General features: G+C 40.9%; 1 protein-coding gene across 27 annotated transcripts in view; it reads left to right on the top strand.

The window, feature by feature from the left end:
• NRXN1 (neurexin 1) overlaps window positions 1-18,215 on the top strand; it is a 947,796-nt gene that overhangs the window by 485,435 nt on the left and 444,146 nt on the right. For all 27 annotated transcript variants that reach the window (XM_060273115.1, XM_060273114.1, XM_060273113.1 and 24 more), the window contains 2 exons: window positions 7,949-8,122; window positions 13,885-14,004. In XM_060273115.1, the coding sequence (XP_060129098.1) occupies window positions 7,949-8,122; window positions 13,885-14,004 (294 nt within the window). The remainder of the gene's footprint in view (window positions 1-7,948; window positions 8,123-13,884; window positions 14,005-18,215) is intronic.

Genomic DNA, 18,215 nt, shown 5'->3' with positions numbered 1-18,215 from the left:
CTGAGGTACTGGAGAAACAGCTTTCATCATGAAGCAAAAGCAGGTCTTTACATCTCTTTGCTATAAATAAGAATTCTGGTTGTGAATTTTATGGAGGTTCAGCAATTGGTGTAAATTAAAAATGCACAGTATGAATAAACTAGATAGGTAAGCAATATCAAGAACAATGCAAAATGCAAGGAACCAAAATGCCTGAAACTACTGTTTTTGACAGAATACCCCTCCTGGTTGGTGCCATCCCAGTCATTAAAATTTGTGGAGGAAGCCTTGCTTGTGTTTCCACTGCTGGGCAATACCAGATGGGCAGTGACCCAGGTTAGGGCCTTCTTGGTGGGGACACCCTCCTTGTGCTTCCGCAAGGTTCTCCTTGCCTTGAGAGGAGCAGCATGCACAATTATCGATTTAATTTTGTCATCTGCATCAAGGCGCATCTCTTTACCTGTGTGTTTTGTGTTCGTTTCTTTAGACCTTTTGATTTGTTGTGCAGTCTAGAGGATTTTACCCCACTGCTGCTTTGAATTATGTAATGGATCGATCCTTTCTAGTCCAACATCCTGTTCTCCCAGTGGCCAACCACTGTGGTTTCCAGAAACTGATATTCAGAAACATACTGTGGAAGGAGTGTGTTGCCATTGTGGCTAGTGGCCACTGATATCTTTCTCCAGTCTGAATGTGTCTAAACCCCTTTAAATTTGCAATATTTGCTTTGTGTTGTTTTGTATTTACATCTTTGCTATTTTCTAATTGAGAACAATATGTCAGTAGGAATGATGTATAAATATTAATAGAATTGTGAGCTGCAAATATTTCCCCTCCCCTCGTGTATCCAGAACAGCTTATATTGTATCTTTGTGGTGGATTCTAATTGCTTGAAGTTACTTTGGGTACTATAAATATCCTAGGCATTTATTTTTTTATTTGGACAGAGTCTCCAAAAATTTAAATGAGAGCAAAGAGAAAATCAGGTTTCTCGCTGAAAAGAGATGCCTGAAATCTTCAACCACCAGGGCTAGTTTGTCATTCTGCATCTCTCCTGTTCCTCCATGTATTCCATTTCTTCCATGGCAGATGGATTACCATCTTCCATGGCAATCACATTATCTTTCCCCCCATTTAGCATGCACCACCAACTTCCACTCACAGTCTGTTGGACAAACAGAGCGCTCTAGTTTTAAATCTGCTTAATCTCTGTCAATACACATGCCTTCCACTTCAACTTGCTAGCAAAATGTTAGAGTCAGGAAGTCATTGAGATTCCAGAGTCTCATTTCGCAAGGAAATAAATCTGTTTCTCTGGTTGTCTTCTATTTTTATACATTTCCTTGTGCCTTGGAGTCCAAGCCATTTAAGTGACAGAACATGATATGACACACAGCCAGGAGCATGGTTCAGAAGACAAATACCTCTGGGAGAAACTGGAAACCAAAGGCAATATAGTGGGATAGAAGCACACTTCATCAGAGACCCATCCTAAGCTCATTTGCCGTTTAGACCTCCTCCTCTCTTCCCCTATTAGCATCATTGCCCTTTCTGATGGGTGTGGAGGTCCTTCTGAATGTGGCAGCGTATCTCTAGATGGTATAATTTAATCCACAGATGGAAGGTTTTCCAGAAGGTGGTGAGTCACAGTGTACAAAACTGTTGGAGAATTTGCAAGGCCACTTCAGAACACCAGTACAAGTCGAAGTGCAGTATTTAAAATATAGCATTCTGGAATCTGGGCTCTCATATCATATATACCTGCTTCCGAGCTTTCTAACTGATCTTTGTGCCAACTGATCTTGCAACTAGGCATGGGGAGAAATTCAATTTGGTTTGCATTTTATTGAGAAACTACATAACTCACACTTCTCTGACCCATGTGTGAACTGAAACAGATTTATTTTGTGATATTGTTCTCCAGCCAAATAGTGTGTACCAAATGTGTATATTTGTGAAAATAGCATACAAAGAAAATGCACATTGCAGGGGAAATGTGTGTATTGGTGTATACACAAAAATGCATGCGTTGGTTAAAACTGCATACAAACCAAACATCAGAACAAAATGCTGGTGAATTTTCATTAGGATATGTGTTTTTTAAAAAATTAAAAAAATCACAAATTTCTGCAGAAATGTAGGAAACTTAATTTAAATTTGACAAGAATTAGAAACTGGAATTCCCTTGAGAGTTGTCCATTCCTACTTGCAAGACCGTGCAGTTTCTGCTTCCAGAGCTTAGGGTTGGAGCCATTTGTGCTCAATGTCCCCAGAAGGGTTTCACAGTGTTCCCAGACAGAGGAAAAAATAGCTGCGAGAGCAGAGTTGAAGGCAGGCTCATCGTTGGCAGGTGAGGGATCGCTAAAAGACTGTGGGATGACATTAATCCATCAGGGGAGCAGGAGCCAAGTGCAGCACTGGGACTAAAAAAGTAGTTTAACCTTCAGTCTGAATTCTGACAGACTGTCAAATTATAAGCAGAAGATCCTGCTGCAACCTTCCTCCTCCTCATTGCGTCTATCAGGGAAATGAACCATTGCAGGCACTTGCTTCTTCTTGATCACTTCTTTTGTACATGTCAGTGTGGTGGGCTGGTGTACGAGGCTCCCTTGTAACATTAAAGAGAAGTGTCAGTCAAGGGGAGGGGCAGGGGAGGATTGTGCTGATGTTGATGATAAGCAGAAAGGCGCTGCTAAATATATATTTGGTGTTATGCGTAGAACGAAGCATGTGGGTTTCTACTGTTCTGTGTTGTTGTTTAGTCGTTTAGTCGTGTCCGACTCTTCGTGACCCCATGGACCAGAGCACGCCAGGCACTCCTGTCTTGCACTGCCTCCCGCAGTTTGGTCAAACTCATGTTCGTAGCTTCGAGAACACTGTCCGACCATCTCGTCCTCTGTCATCCCCTTCTCCTAGTGCCCTCAATCTTTCCCAACATCAGGGTCTTTTCCAGGGAGTCTTCTCTTCTCATGAGGTGGCCAAAGTATTGGAGCCTCAGCTTCACGATCTGTCCTTCCAATGAGCACTCAGGGCTGATTTCCTTAAGAATGGATAGGTTTGATCTTCTTGCAGTCCATGGGACTCTCAAGAGTCTATTGTTCTAGGGATCCATAAATGCAAAGAGGAGTTGTTGACCAACTGGCACCTCAGCAGTCAGATAGGAATCGGGAGAAGGGCTGGAGTGGAAGAAAGTTAGGGGTCCTTCACTGGCTTGGATTGCAAGCCAAGCCAGAGAAGAATGATGGGAGTTGGCATTAAACTGGAAACAATCATCGTAAGTTGCTAGAGTTTGTGTTCCATGCAAAGAAAGTATGACCTTGGCCAAGCCACTGTCTCTTAGCCTAACCTCCTTGCTTGTGAGTTCTTTGGAGGAAGAGTACAGTAGGATTAGGTTAGGACAAGAACAAATGGATTCAAATTACAAGAAAGGAGGTTCCGAATAAACATCAGGAAGAACTTTCTGACAGAAAGCGCTGTTGGACAGTGGAAAGAACTGCCTCGGAAGCTAGTGGACTCTCCTTCAGTTACATCTCTAAGCAATATTATTCGCATCATCTCAAAATGAGAAATCTAGATGTTCTTTGAAGGAATCATTTGCATGGGAGTCTTGTTTAACTGAAATTTATGGCCACCTCCCAAATTATTAACATCATCGGAACTTGGGACAGGCAATTTCATGATGTTAACTCAGGGAAAGTAGACACGCTGCAAAGGTAGTTCACTGGGAACATTGCATGATTGAAATTTGAGTAATGGGGCATACAGTGACTTGTGAATATGGTTAGTGTGCACTAAGAAATCTTCTAAGCCAGTTTAGTCTTAATGCCCCCCTCCCAGTTAAAGGGGGGCTTTGTGGGGTGACATCCTCATTTTACAATAATGAAGACACAGGAACATTGCTTCCCTCCGCCCCTGCATTTCTCTGGCACCATTTCTGAATGAACAGTGTTATTTCGCCCTGAATAATGAGGCTTGCCTGGTGTGACATCGCGAAGGTTGTAGCCAGCAATGCAATGAGTAAAGTTATTATGATAAAGCAATCTTCGTAACCATCCACCCTCAAATATCTGCTTTATCTTGTTGGAGCACATTTGGTGTGCTGCTGGCACCATTGGAAGACAGTGACTAAGAGCAGCTCTTTCTCTATCAGCAATCTGAAGACCCCAGTGTTCATTTATATTTTAGAGAAAAATCTCTTAAGTATTGCTTGACCCTTGAGTCTAAGCTATACACAATGCTGTGGCCAGTGATTCAGAACAGAAGAATAAATGTGTCATTGACAGGATGCTAACATTGAGCTTTGTCCCAGTATTGTTTTCATTCTTCATCTGATGGAAGGATCAATGTGTAGTGAATCATATATGTCAATCCTCTCCCATCTTAAACATGTTTGGTTTAACTCAGGGATGCAGAAATCCAGCCAATACTAAAAGACATAAAAGCTCAGTCTGTTGACCAGCTCTTGGGTTGCTTAAGAAGGCAGAAAGAAAGCCTACCCTCTCCACAGCTTTGTCAAAGATCTGGCCACTCCCTCATTCCTTCCTTATGAAGCCTAAACTGTAACAACATAGTAAAACATTCCTACTGAATAGCTGCTTTCAAGTTCCATCATTCTACAGGTTTCGATATAGACACAGGGCTGAACTCAGGAGGTGCTCAAGTGCAAAAGGGGTGCAAATGAAGAGCCCAATTACCAGAAATGTGTCTGCTTCAAATGGTGTCATTGTAAGGACTCTCTACCTTCCCATTCCTATGCCGTTTGGGAGTTGATGGTCTGCACAGATTGGCTGAAGCAAGCCAAAGGAAATCTTAAAAAAAAAAGTTATTAAACTTGAACTCTTATTCAAGTTATTATTATTGAACTCTTAGGTGAATTATTAAACTCTTAATCACATAAATATTTGCCAAAACCTCATATGTCTGTGATTTCACCCTTTCCAGCTTTGAATATGGGATTTTTATTCTACTTTTCAATTAGATAGTCAAAAAATGTGTGCAAGTTTTCAAGAATCCCTCCATATCAGATTCTGCATTTGAAAAGGGGGAAGGTTATACATTTAAATAATGGGTGGTGGTTTTGGGGGGGTGGAGGGGTGTTGCCAAACTTTGACTTTTTGCAACAACAGCATAAACTGTTGATAGACTTTTGCTGGAACTGGTGTTTCCAGGAGAACTGGAATGGGCTCTCATGTGCATTCAGTGCTCTGTGCTTTAAAAAAAAAAAAAGCTTCCCTGATTCTGCCTTTTCTCTTCCAACTTTGGAGGAGAATTCACCTGTACCTTATTAATGAGTGGCCAAAGCATTCTCCACCTTTGGAGAGTGTGAGCAGCCTCTGCTTGGATGCAGTGCTATGTACGTGGTGGCACTTTGAGAAATATTAGGGGTTTGTCTTTTGTGTGGTTTTGTACATGTGAGACTGTGTATTGATCCCGTTGCAAGCATTTCGCTGTAAACACAGGAAGCCACCAATGAGCAAATGTAAGCAGTTTGCAAATTATCATTCCTGCATAAAGCATCTTTTATAGAACATGCTGAATGGGACAACAGTGGCACTAATTCTTTAAAAATGAAGAATAAAAAGGACAGCAAAGCAGCCGTTAAACCCATCCACCAAAAATTTATGAGCCATTTGTGTATTGCTTTTTATAATGTGCCTTACAATGGCATGTCTCTGCGGAAGCAAATGATTAACACCGGGGGTGGGGGGGGGTTAGAAGCGACAATTTTACCCCCAACACCCTATTTGTTTGTGGAGAGAAAACCAACATCAGTACCTCTAATACAGACTTTGACTTTTTCTTCTGTTTGACATAGGACACATTCCCCTTGCATTGATGAAAATATATACACAGCATATGTGTGTTCATGCCCTGGCTATGTGATTTCTCACAGTGTATTTTGTTGTCTGCGTTGGGCTAATGATAAGAACCACATCAACGGTTGCCCTAAAGCAGAATTCATGTGCACAGGCTGAAACGGTGCGAGTGACTACATAGCAAGATATGATGTATTCCTTCCTGGAAACCAACAGGCTGCATGATTCAATCCCTCTCTCCTTGCCCAAACTGTTAGTATTGTGTGCTCGGCTTGATAATTCAAGCCATGATGTAATGGGACTCAAACAGAGTTCGGATCTGAATCAGATTGTGACATTGGTCTCTAGTGACTAAATACAAGGAAGAGAGCCAACCAATTCATGCATATATGTTAGCATTGGAAAATAATCTAAAATTATTCATGTTGACCTTGGAATCAAGGCTCAAAAGTGGCCAAGAACTGAAGACTGATTCATGTTTTACAGGTTTGCAGGTTTGGGAAGAAGGTTTGAATTCATTGACAGGTTCAGAAGGGCTCACAATTAGTAGTGGTGGCTTCCCCACATCTTCCTTCCTTTTTTAAAACTTAAGGAGAGCCTTCTGGAGGATGCTGATGGCCAATCCACTCCAGCATCCCGGTCTTACATTGGCCAACCAGATGCTCATGGGAAATCCACCAATAGAACAAGAGCACTCTCCCCTCTTGTGCCTCCGTTTTGTCCTGCTTACTCTCTCACAACCCAACCACTCACCCTTCATTTTCTCCTTCTGCCTTCCCATAAAAATCAAATCACGAACAAAGAACTTGCACTAAGTGGAAATTCTGAATACTGAACCACAAATAACTGAAGTTGTTGTATTAAATATTTCCACTTCATGCAAGTCACTTGTTCACAGTTTGATTTTGTAATAGAAAGGAGGAAAGAGCAAAAAGAGAGAAGGGGTGGGGTGGGGGGGGTGAGAGAGAGAAAGAGCAAGGTGAAAGAGAGAGAAAGAGGGAAAGGAAGAAAAGGTGAATAAGGAAGAAGGTCTTTCAGTTTTACCCCACCTATAGAGTCAAAAAATGGTGCCAACTTGTCTACAATTTGTTCTCCTTTTATTAGGGTTGCCAGACTCAATAGAGGACAGGACTTCTGTGCCTTTAATTGCCCTGCTCTCTTTTGAGTCTGGAAACCTTAAAGAGAAACCAGCAGACCCTTTGCTTGGAAATTAAACAAAGGGTCTGCTGGTTTCTCTTTAAGGTTTCCAGACTCAAAAGAGAGCAGGGCAATTAAAGGCACAGAAGTCCTGTCTTCTATTGAGTCTGGCAACCCTACCTTTTATATACCCAGGTGCAGGGACTTACTAAGCAGACAGGGGTAATGTTCCACTAGAACCATATTGATGGCAAAACTAACACAGCTGTCTGTATTCAGCTGAGACCACTGTGTGTTTAAAGGGCTAGGATGTCACTTTGGATAGTCATGGCTTCCCCCAAAAGAATTTCAGAAGCTGTGGTTTGTTAAAGATGCTGAGAGTGGTTAAGAGGCCCCCTACTTCCCTCACAGAGCTACAATTCCAGAGCTCTTTGTGAAAAAAGATTGGCTGGTAAACCAGCCTGGGAATTATAGGTCTGGACAGGGAATAGGCCCGTCTCATAACAACTATCAGGACCTTAACGCTCAGCTCCCAGAATTATTCAGGGGAAGCCATGACTGTTTAAAGTGGAACCATAAACACTTTCTAAATATGGTGTGAATGCAGCCTAAGTTCTGCTCAAAGTAGATCCATTGAAATTATTGGACCTCAGTCAGTCATATCTATTAATTTCAGTGGGTCTTCTCTGAGCATGACTTCCTTGGATACAAGCCGAAATCTTGCAGAACTGCAAACACAAGACTGCATTTGGATCCACTACCCTCTAATGCTAGCAGCCCATGGGAATATTTTTTTCTCAATCCTTTATTACTGCTCATGTGGCTTGTTACAACTTTTGCTCACTGTGTTCAATTTCTTGTTTTTTCTTATATCCACCTGTTTCACTTTTCTTCCTTGGGCATGTGTCACATGTGGGGTTTGTGTGTGTGGAAATGCGGGTTCAAACACCTGAACTAAATAAATGCAACTGGGCAATCATGGCAGCTGTGACTAACCATGCACTTTGGCTCCCCAGGTGACTTGTACATCGGAGGGGTAGCAAAAGAAACCTACAAATCGTTGCCCAAGCTGGTCCATGCGAAAGAAGGGTTTCAAGGCTGCCTGGCCTCCGTGGATCTGAACGGGCGCCTCCCAGATTTGATCTCGGATGCTCTGTTTTGCAACGGGCAGATAGAACGCGGATGTGAAGGTACGGAGCGATCGTTTTGTAATCCTGTCACAGCCCCTTCAACGTAAAGTAAATATGCATATGCCTCATCATAGGTGTGTTGTAGCAACTTCCCCCCTGCTGTGTTCTGTTTATTTGCACTGGGATGGTGACAGTTTCCTATCTTCCCCGCTGTCATCCATTTCTGCTCTGCTACCGATGCTACTAAGCCAGACCTGTTTTACATTATTAATGAAGGCGGATGCCATTGTGGGAGAAACGTTCGCTGATGGCACAAAACACAAATTGAACCTGAGAACATTAACTTATCTTCTTGAATATAATCGGCAGAGTCTGCTCTTCGCCAGCGACAAGCTGATTTGCATGTCTCCGTTTTGTTTGTGTCGTATTTTAATTAATTGTTGTGATAATTAGCTCCCGTGCAGTACTTTACATCATCATGGTGCTTAGATGATAGTTAGTGTATAAATTAGCTAATTGAATTGAAATGCACATTTCTCTCTCTCTCTCTTTTTTAGCACAGGTTGTCTGTTTGCATGAGATGTTAAAGTGTTTAGCAGGGTCTCAGGCTAGGTTCAAGGTTTTTTTTTAAAAAAAGGCTATGCTCCTGTACCTATTTTCGTTGCTGTATTCCTACTGCCTAACCTGCAACATTCAAAGCGACAACTCAACCCACTAGCCACATATGTTGTCCGGCCAGGAGCTTGATAAATCTCATGGCTTTTCTGTCTGCTTGTGACTGCAAAGACATGGAGATTTTCCCAAACCTAGCAGGCTACGGTATGAGTTTGATAGGCTATTTGTGACTTGATGGCTCATCAACCACACAGGCTTTCTAAAAACATTTCAGAATAATAAAATTGGCCGAAGTTTCAAAACCTTACACTTCGGTACGAATGTAGAATAAAGGAAGTCCTATTGATTTAAAGGAGGATTGTGTAGATGAAAGCTTCATACCCAAAGAAGAACGGAATTGGGTGTGGATCAAGACCAGTGTTTTTTTGGGTTCCCCCCCCCCAAAAAAAGAAGCAGTTTGGAGGGCCAGGTCACTTGTGAAGGAGAGGGACAAATTATCAGGGAAAGTCAAGGTGCTGTGTTGGGTTAACTTTGCCTCCCTTCCACATCAGCCAAGACCAAAATGGGTTGTATGTCCATGGCAGAGGATCCTCACCATCCCAAATTGAATTTGTGGAGTTTGCATCTCCAGCACATCAGTGCTCCATTTTAACTTTTCCACATTAAAGCTTTAATCTAACGTTTGAAGGACGTAGCATAATACATAGGAATTGGGCAATAATGTGCAATTTGGTTTCTGGTTTGAGGCCATCTTAGATTCCTCAACATAGAAACCATCCCCACATTTTAAAAAAGTTTTTTGTTGCATTTACACCTCCCACCTTTTTTCTCCAAGGAGCTCAGAGTAGTATACACAGTTCTTTTCTCACATCCACTTTTCACTGTCATATACCTGGCAAGGTTCAAAAGCATGATGTTGATGGGCCAGTTGAACATATGTGTTTGGCCCTTCCAAAAGATCAGTTTCCACATTTATTTCCAACATGAGGTGAGAAAAAGAGTGGCATGACTCAGTCCCTCAGTTAAACCCAATTAACTAGCCATTTTGCTATCCCTGAAAAACAAAATTATTTGGATATAGGCGAAGAGATTGGAAGCAATCCAATTAATCATACCTCTGTCATGTTGATTTTATTATATGGTTGATTCAGTTTTAAATTAAGGACTGCATTTCCATATATTAATCTGCCTGGACCCTGAGATCATCATACAAGGCCCTTCTCTGCATGATACCTCCAAAGGAGGGTGGCAATGAGAGAGCAGGCCTTCTTTGTAGTAGCCCCCAGTTTCTAGAATGTTCTCCCCTGAGAGTCCCACTTGAAGCTTTGTAATAATGTCGTTTGCCAGGCAAATACATTTTTCTTTCTGGGGCATTTGAGCACCACCAATAATACTGCTTATTGTATTGTTAAATACAATGTAGCGGAAATATTTTGTCAGGCATATGATAAGCATTTAAAAGCATATTCCTGATAAAATTTACACTTAGCACCAGCAGTGTGCAGAGCATTTTGTAATGCACAGTAATTTGTGAAAACATAAAATCACAATGACAGGGACAGTTCATGACCCACCAAGCTAAAAGGACCCCTCCCCACCCAACCCCCATGAGGGATCCAAGATATCACTTGATTAGTGATGCTCAAACAGATAAACCCCGAGAAAACCCAAACCAGCCTGTTCCAGATTTTCTCTCTTACATATGCCTGTTCTTCTTTTACCCCTTTCTAATTTTAACTTGATGATTAACATTGAATAGCAAATGTGTAAATAAATGCATAAATGTACAACATCCAAACACCTAAAGGTAATTTCACTTTATTTCGCAAAGAGCCTAAATAACACTTTCTAATGTTGGTGAGAGAGGGGGCAGAAGGTGTTGTACAGTTTAAGTTATTAGATCTTGGCATTAAAATAGCCAATTAATGTTGAAATGCCCAAATCCTTAAATATCACATGTTCTATTTGTCCAAGTTGAATACTGGTCAGTAGCTCAGTCCTGTTCGCACAAACAAACTGGGATGTTGGGAACATGAGTTTAATATTTTTATCATGTGAACAACCCTGAGATCTTCAGATGAAGGGTAGCAGATTGATTGATTGATTGATTGGCCCATGGAAAGTGTGGCATACATCGAAATTAGCAATATACTACTACTTCTCTCCATGCCTAGCCCTGATCTCAGCCACTTTTACTTCCTCATCTAAAAGGCCCCCAAAGCAGATTGAGTTTTGGGGTGGTAAATGGAAAGTAAGAGCAGCTTGCTTTGGGACCCATGTGACATGACACAGAGTACCAATACAGTAGTACCTCTACTTACGAATAAATCTACTTACAAATGTTTCTACTTACAAACGGAGCTCTGTCCACCATCTTGGATGCGGTTTAGATAGGATTTTTTTCTACTTACGAATTTTTAGATAGGGTTGTTTCAACTTACGAATTTTTCCTCCCAATGCATTCCTATGGGATTCGACTTACATTTTTTTCGACTTATGAATGTGCGTTCGGAACGCATTGAATTCGTAAGTAGAGGTACCACTGTAGTGACTTGGACGCTGATTAAGAGGGAGATGGGATAGCTGAGTCAGTAGCCACAGAAGCACCACAATTAGCCATTGACACTGAGCGAAAGGACCACCTGAATCGAAGACTTCCAGAAATGAGGCCCTAAGACAAAGAGTCAAAGACTCTCAGAGGCTGAAGCACCAATGAGAGACCAAAATCTGCAGCCTCAATGACCCAACATGCCTAACCTGCTCACCATTGCAGGCAGTATGGCTGATGAAGAAGCAACCAAGGATTGTGGTGTGCCTCCTTAAGGATATCTGTGGCATCTAGGAAGGGAGGGGCCCGGAACTATATAAGGGTTAATGAGTATTCAGCATTTGTTGGAGCAGGTGTTGTCATCACTGGGAGCTGTCCAGGGTACTGACGGAAATGCCACTGGTCACTTTTGCTTTGTATTCCAGTCCTTGAGGTTTTGAATTGATGCTCAGTCTTTTTCCTGTTGGTCCTCTGCTTATACTGCCCACTCTGGATCATGACCATGCCGAACTTCCATTGGGGGTTCACCCTTTCTAGGCCTGAACAATATGGTGGTGCACTCACGCAATTGCTATAGCATTTGCTGAACTTCCCATTTCCAACCCACTGGTTTTACTCCACCAAGGCATGTAATTCCACTTCCCACTTAGAACAACAAAACACGCACAAAAACACAACTACCTAGCAACTAGGACTGATTGAGCAACCATGTTAAGGTGGTGTGGTGGTGATGCACCTCCCGTCCAGCAGGGGTCAGATGATTCTAAAGGCCAATAGTTTTACTTACATCTGATCCTATAAAGCTGCTGACGACCCTGGCTTGGTTTCAGGCACTTAAATGCTGTGTCCACTTAGCTAATTGGATGACTTCCTGGCATACTTCCCATCCGCCAGAGATGACATTACCTAAAATTGAGCACTTGGGTATATATTGGATTGGGTTAGTAAGTGCCTTCTCATGGACCATTTCATTAAAAGTCACCCAAGGAACCTGCATGCAGGAACGTGGAATAGCATCTGACTGGGAAGAGGAATGAATGAAAAATGTAAACCTTCTCTTCCGACCTTGGCCCAGTGCATTGTGGGAGCAATGCAAGTGCATCTGTGGCTGAAGAGCAATGAGTGGTTCTTGATGTAAATTTCAGTCCTAATTCTGTCAATTCCAGCAGAAGGTCTAGTGGAGAGGAAGATCGAAGAAGATAATGTGCTAATGACTGAACTGACTGTGTATGAACATGACAAATGCCTAGTCAGGATTAAACCATGCATTCACTTTGCTAATGCATTCACATCTATCGTATAGAAAGGAGTGCTTTTAATTCTCCTTCATTACATGTCATCAGCTCAATTAACCATTATATTTGTAGTAAATGCTGGCAAATTACTGCATTCTCATTTTGGCTTGCCTGGAGATTTATGTCTATTAGTATTAATTTATTTGCATTACATGGACTTTCTTTTCAATTTTAAGAGCAGCATGCACTTTTGTCTCTGAACGGTCTTTCTGTGTTTGCTGCCGTTTTGATATTTGCTTACTAACTTTTAATATATTTTGCTTTTTTTAATTTTGCTGGCAAAGTTGCATTGATGAAAGCTGATTTGCAAGGTAGATAGCCCTTGTGTATATTAAGCAAGACTGAAACCCATAATGCGCATTGGGAGCCATCGGCTACATCTGCACTGGTGTGTGTAATGTTGCATCGGATTTTTCCACTCTTCCCCTTCCAAAATAATAATGATGATGATGATGATGATGATGATGATGCAGGAACCTTCCTCTTGCAGGGATATTCTGCACAAAGGCTTTCAGTCTTGTGTCTATCTGTATAGTGATTGCTTTAGTGCTTTGATCATGCCTTTTTCTTTTAATTCTTTTCTTTATTTTTCCCCCAGTGGTCTGGTTTATGATCTCTAGAAGTAGAATAGCTTTGTTTCTCATGTGTATGTCACTTTTGAGCATGCTGGTGCGTTAATTGGCGGATTTTCTCCCCCCCCCATATATATAATCATAATGTATATATATTTAATAAAATGAGAAACCCTGCATGAGATAATTTGAAGCATGTGCAAAGATACTTGCCAACATTCCTGCTAATAAATCGATATACAATATATAGATTTTAAAATAAATAAAGAAGCCAACCCAAACACTTGATTTTCTACAGGCATAGCTTTTCATCAAATCATTGCTTGGAGATGGCAGCACTTTTTTCCCTCTAAGTTAATTTTAATTTTATGGTTATTATTTAGTTTTAGATTCTGTTTACCACTGTACCTTACAGAACGCATCATGCTGGACAGAGATAATAAAAGACGTTGCAATGAAATGAAATGAAATGTTGCAAAAGCAATGTTTATGATCACCACCAACTCATTTTGCTTTGGTCTCTACTCTGGTCATATTTCTGAATGAACTCATCTCTTCGTGCCCCTCTGTGTTAACAAACCAAAGGCCATATGCCTAGTCATAAAAGGTTATATATATATATATATATATTAAAAATGCATATGGCCAATCCTGCTATTGGTTATTTTTCTTGGTTTGCTCTTTTACATGTGAGATGTTGGCAACTACCCTATGTGATCCAATGGAAAATGCAGTTGCAATGAAAGACAAAAGCCCAAGTTTTATTTTTTTTTCTGTATGTATTCTTGTTAGGCCCCAGCACGACATGTCAAGAGGACTCGTGTGCAAACCAAGGAGTCTGCTTGCAGCAATGGGATGGGTTCAGCTGTGACTGTAGCATGACCTCTTTCAGTGGAACGCTGTGTAATGACCGTGAGTACTTTAGAGACTCTCTTTCTATCTGGCTACAAGTCTTAAAGGCTCTAAGGCATTGGGAGCAAGTGTCTGAAATGGTGCATTATTTTAATCTCATATAGTTAATTGAACTGGCAAACTCTGCAAAGGTTATTTTTTTAAAAAAAATGTTCCAAGGAAGGACACGACTGAAGCAGTGCATTAGGAATTGCCTACCAGAATATGACGTGTGGGGAGACTTCGGAAATAATATGATGCTGGAATTTCCATCTAATGCACATGTTTGAATATTACACGTTATGCATATATATATATATATATATATATATATATATAATCACTCTCTCTTCTTTTAAATTGGACATTTGGGGGGGGGTTGGAGAGAAATTCTCATTTTCTTAAGATATATTGTAATTTTGCAACATTATATCACAAGGCTTGTAATTACTGTGAAACAGTTGACAACCCTCATTACCTTCCTGCGTCAAGCTGCTTTTGGAGACATGAAATACTCTGTCAAGTAGTGATAACACAGGGTTTTTACTTTGCTTAAATGTCATCTGAATAAGTGCTGGTATCGCTTACCGATCATATAACCCTGCAGAGATGAGGGATCGCTTTGGGTTTTCTGGAAACATCTGAGGTGTGCTGTAGGATGACTTGGCCAAAGTACCCACCTCTTCACCCACATGGTGAAGCTCAGTTTATTAACCCCTGGTGGGAGAGTATCTGAATGGACCGTGGTGAGAGGATCATGCTGTTATTTTGTGATAGAGGCTTCAGTTGGAGAAAGGCTCCATATGGGAAGCTGATGGCTGTTCCCGTAAACCCTTCTGCAGCTTTTTCTCAACAATTGCAGCCATAGCGATGCCATCAGTGGCCCTGTCTGTATTGCTCAGTTCTCACAAATATTCCCTTTTGTGTGGTATACCACTATATACAACTACATGGGGAGATAAAGAAGTGTGAACTTGTCTGAATGTTTGAATAAGCTCATGAAATCTGATCTGCGTCATCTTTACTTAAAATTGCTCTGTTGCCTTTGTAAAGTGCAGGCATCTCTAAGTGCAGTTTAAACCCCTTTTTGCCTGAAAGGGATGATATAACAGCTCTGCCTAAAATTTATTCCCACATTATTAAGAGGAAACTGAGTGAATTGGGAAGGAGTCTTTGAAATAAAACCACATAGGCTTCTATAGTTTTCTGTTTGGTTCATTTGTCTTTCAAATTCAGTTCATTGTCCTCTATGCTTCTGTTTTGCATTAGTCAGAGAAAATCCAGTTTACAAATATTATTATTATTATTCATAAATATGTAGAGTGATTGCTTTTTTTTTTGCTTGGCATTTGTCTGATTGTAGAGTATATTTTATTGCGAAGTGATTTCAGGTGAATTTCATTGATAATGCGCTGGAGCACAATTGGTGTAGTAGTTGGGATCCTTAGAGATTTCTGATACGGAATTCACAATTTACCTGCTCAGAGTTATCATAATCATTTTGAATTGCATATTCCACTTTAAAAATAACCTATAGAAAAAGGGGTGAGGGGCCTGTGGCGCTCCAGATGTTGTTGGATTCCAACTCTCATTGGCCACAGCTAACATCGCCAATAGTCTGGGGTGATGGGAGTTGAAATTCACCAACGTTTGGAGGTCACCCTGACCCTGCTGTAGAAGCAGCTTAGCATAGGTGTTAAGAACTATATTGACTTGAGCAGCCACCAGGAAGGGTGCTAAATACCAGTTGTCAACCTAGCTTCTTAAGGCTGCAATCCTATGCACACATACACTCAAGTAAACCCAGATGAATCCGGAGACATTTATTTCTGCATTGAAATACTTAGGGTTGCACTGTTGGTGTAGACGTCTAATCAGCTCATAAAGCAGGTTTGGGTTCTTCTTCTTCTCTGCTTTGGCAGTGCCAACACACTATGTATTTGGTATTTCTCGGGAGTTGAGAATTACCCTGAAGTCTCACTGCTTCATGACATTAGCATTTTGTTTTGCATCCATTACCAGTTTACCAATATGATCTTTCTCCCCAAGCACACATGTTGTGAAATTTGTACACCAAAAACTGTAGAAACCCAGCAATTTCGCTGGATTGGACTTAGTGGCTGCTAAAGCATATTTTCTGGGAATTAACAGGACAAAAGAGACTGGTGGTGTTTTAAGATGGAGCTCTGGTTAAAAAAAGCAAACTTATTTCATAGAGAAATCCTGTGTATTTATCCATGGATCACAAGAACCTTGCCTGATTGCTTATCTCTGTTTACTCCCCAACAAACTGGGCTTAAGAGAGCTCATCAGACTTGCACAAATTACTGTACTCAAGTTGGTGTTTTCACTGTGTCAACCAATGTGACCTCAATTCATGGAGGCTTGGCATTTATGTCACCTCTAGCTTCCGCTTGATTCCTCCCTCTGAGATTTGGATTATTTCTGCCCTTAATTTCCATTGCAGAGAACATGGGCAAAAACTATGAACATGAACAATGTTAATGTAATGGTTGAGAGAGATCTGTGCTGAGATTATACACACACACGACTGGGAGCAGTTTATGAAAGATGATAACCTACTTATTTCATAAAAAAATAATTATTGTAGTTAAGAAGTAGCCATTCAGCATCCAGATTGCTGGCATTTGTCTCAAAGTGATAGTCTTTCACAAAGCCAGCGTTTTGCCTGGCATAGGCCTACATGAAAAAATGTGTGAGGCCAACTCAACGGTGTTTTGAATTTCTCAGTTCAGACTGCCAAAATTATGTGGCATATCAATCTGCTGATTTGAAGATTGGTTGGTTCTGACTATATGACTCAACGTGATCAGCTGGTCACTTTAAATTAAGAGCCCAGGTGCTTTCATAGATGCATGCTTTTCTTGTGGTCACACTGCATCATGGGCTTCGTAGTTACATTGTTTCAAGGGTTGAAATATATAAGATAATGAAAAATATAAGATAATGAAAATGCTTCAGTGCACAAAGGAGTAAGTGCTAATTGTAAAAAAAAACTAAAACATTGAAATATTGTGCAAAGACTTGTGTGGAAACATAACGTTGGTTCACATATGCATGTGAAGACGGTTGAAAATATGTTCTCTTTTGGCATAAAATATTAGAGTCAGAATATGACAGAACCATGATGCTAAACCCTAATGCCATGTTTGCACATTCCAGTGGCTTGTATAAGGATCTCTCTTGTTTTATGTGTTGATGGCATTTTCAATGTGGGTTCTCCTCTTGTGGAGAGCAGACTCAACAGTGGACGAAGCTTTCGTACCACATACCAAAGTCCTTTGCAAAGAAAAAACCACTTCAAAACACTGCTTCCTTGTGATAAAATAGTGACTGTCCCACCTTGCAAACTGCAGCTGATCCAAAACATGGGACTTACTAGAAAAAGGATGGTGGCAATCAATGGAGAAAAAAAAAACTCCATTCATGAACACCAGATAGCCTTCCTCCATAGACCACCAACAAGGCCATCATTGTAATGGTCAAAAATGCACCCAGAGTGATGCAGTTTACCCTGGCATCCTTGGCAAACTGCCAGTGGAGACCACCTGGTGAAACCAAGCCTGATCAGCATGCATTCACCTGTAAACTTGCTAACCTTGGTAAATGCAAAGACCAGGCATGTCCTACTTCCCATTCTTTGCAAGGGAAACAATGCAAGATTGTTTTGGCCTCAGATGGCACAGAGGTTGCCTTTTCTTTTCTCTGATGATAATAAGGCACTTGTAGATGCAGGGCTGCAATTTTTAGGAGGTGTTTAATAGAAGGTGTTATATTGTTCAGTACAAAGACAACTGGTAGGGGGAAAATGTTCCCGAGAACAAGGATTATATAGGAAACTCTGCAAAAAGGACACTTAATGATTACTCTTACAAATGGATGGCTGTTCTGACTTCTCTGAACAAGAGGGGGGAAACTTTAGGAACATCCTAAGTATTAGTAACAGCAGGTTTTTGGGTAGTTTGAGCTGTTCTCCCCCTAAAGCAGTCAGCTTTTCTGTAAGCACAGGGTTGAAAAATGATCCTGACGCAAAATTAGAGCCTCTTTATCAAATGTTCCTCTCTAATCTACCCAAGTCCATCTTGAAGTTCATACTGCTTATTTTCAGTGCCAAGGTTCCTAGATGTTGTTATATTCAGGAACATAGTGTCTTATTTGTAACATTCAAGATGTGTTCACATACTGTACTAAGTTCAATGAATGTACAGTCA

This window comes from Zootoca vivipara, chromosome 3 (genome assembly GCF_963506605.1).
Source record: "Zootoca vivipara chromosome 3, rZooViv1.1, whole genome shotgun sequence".
NCBI lineage: Eukaryota > Metazoa > Chordata > Lepidosauria > Squamata > Lacertidae > Zootoca > Zootoca vivipara.
Note: the sequence above shows the minus strand (reverse complement) of the source record. Positions and strands in the feature narration are given on the sequence as shown.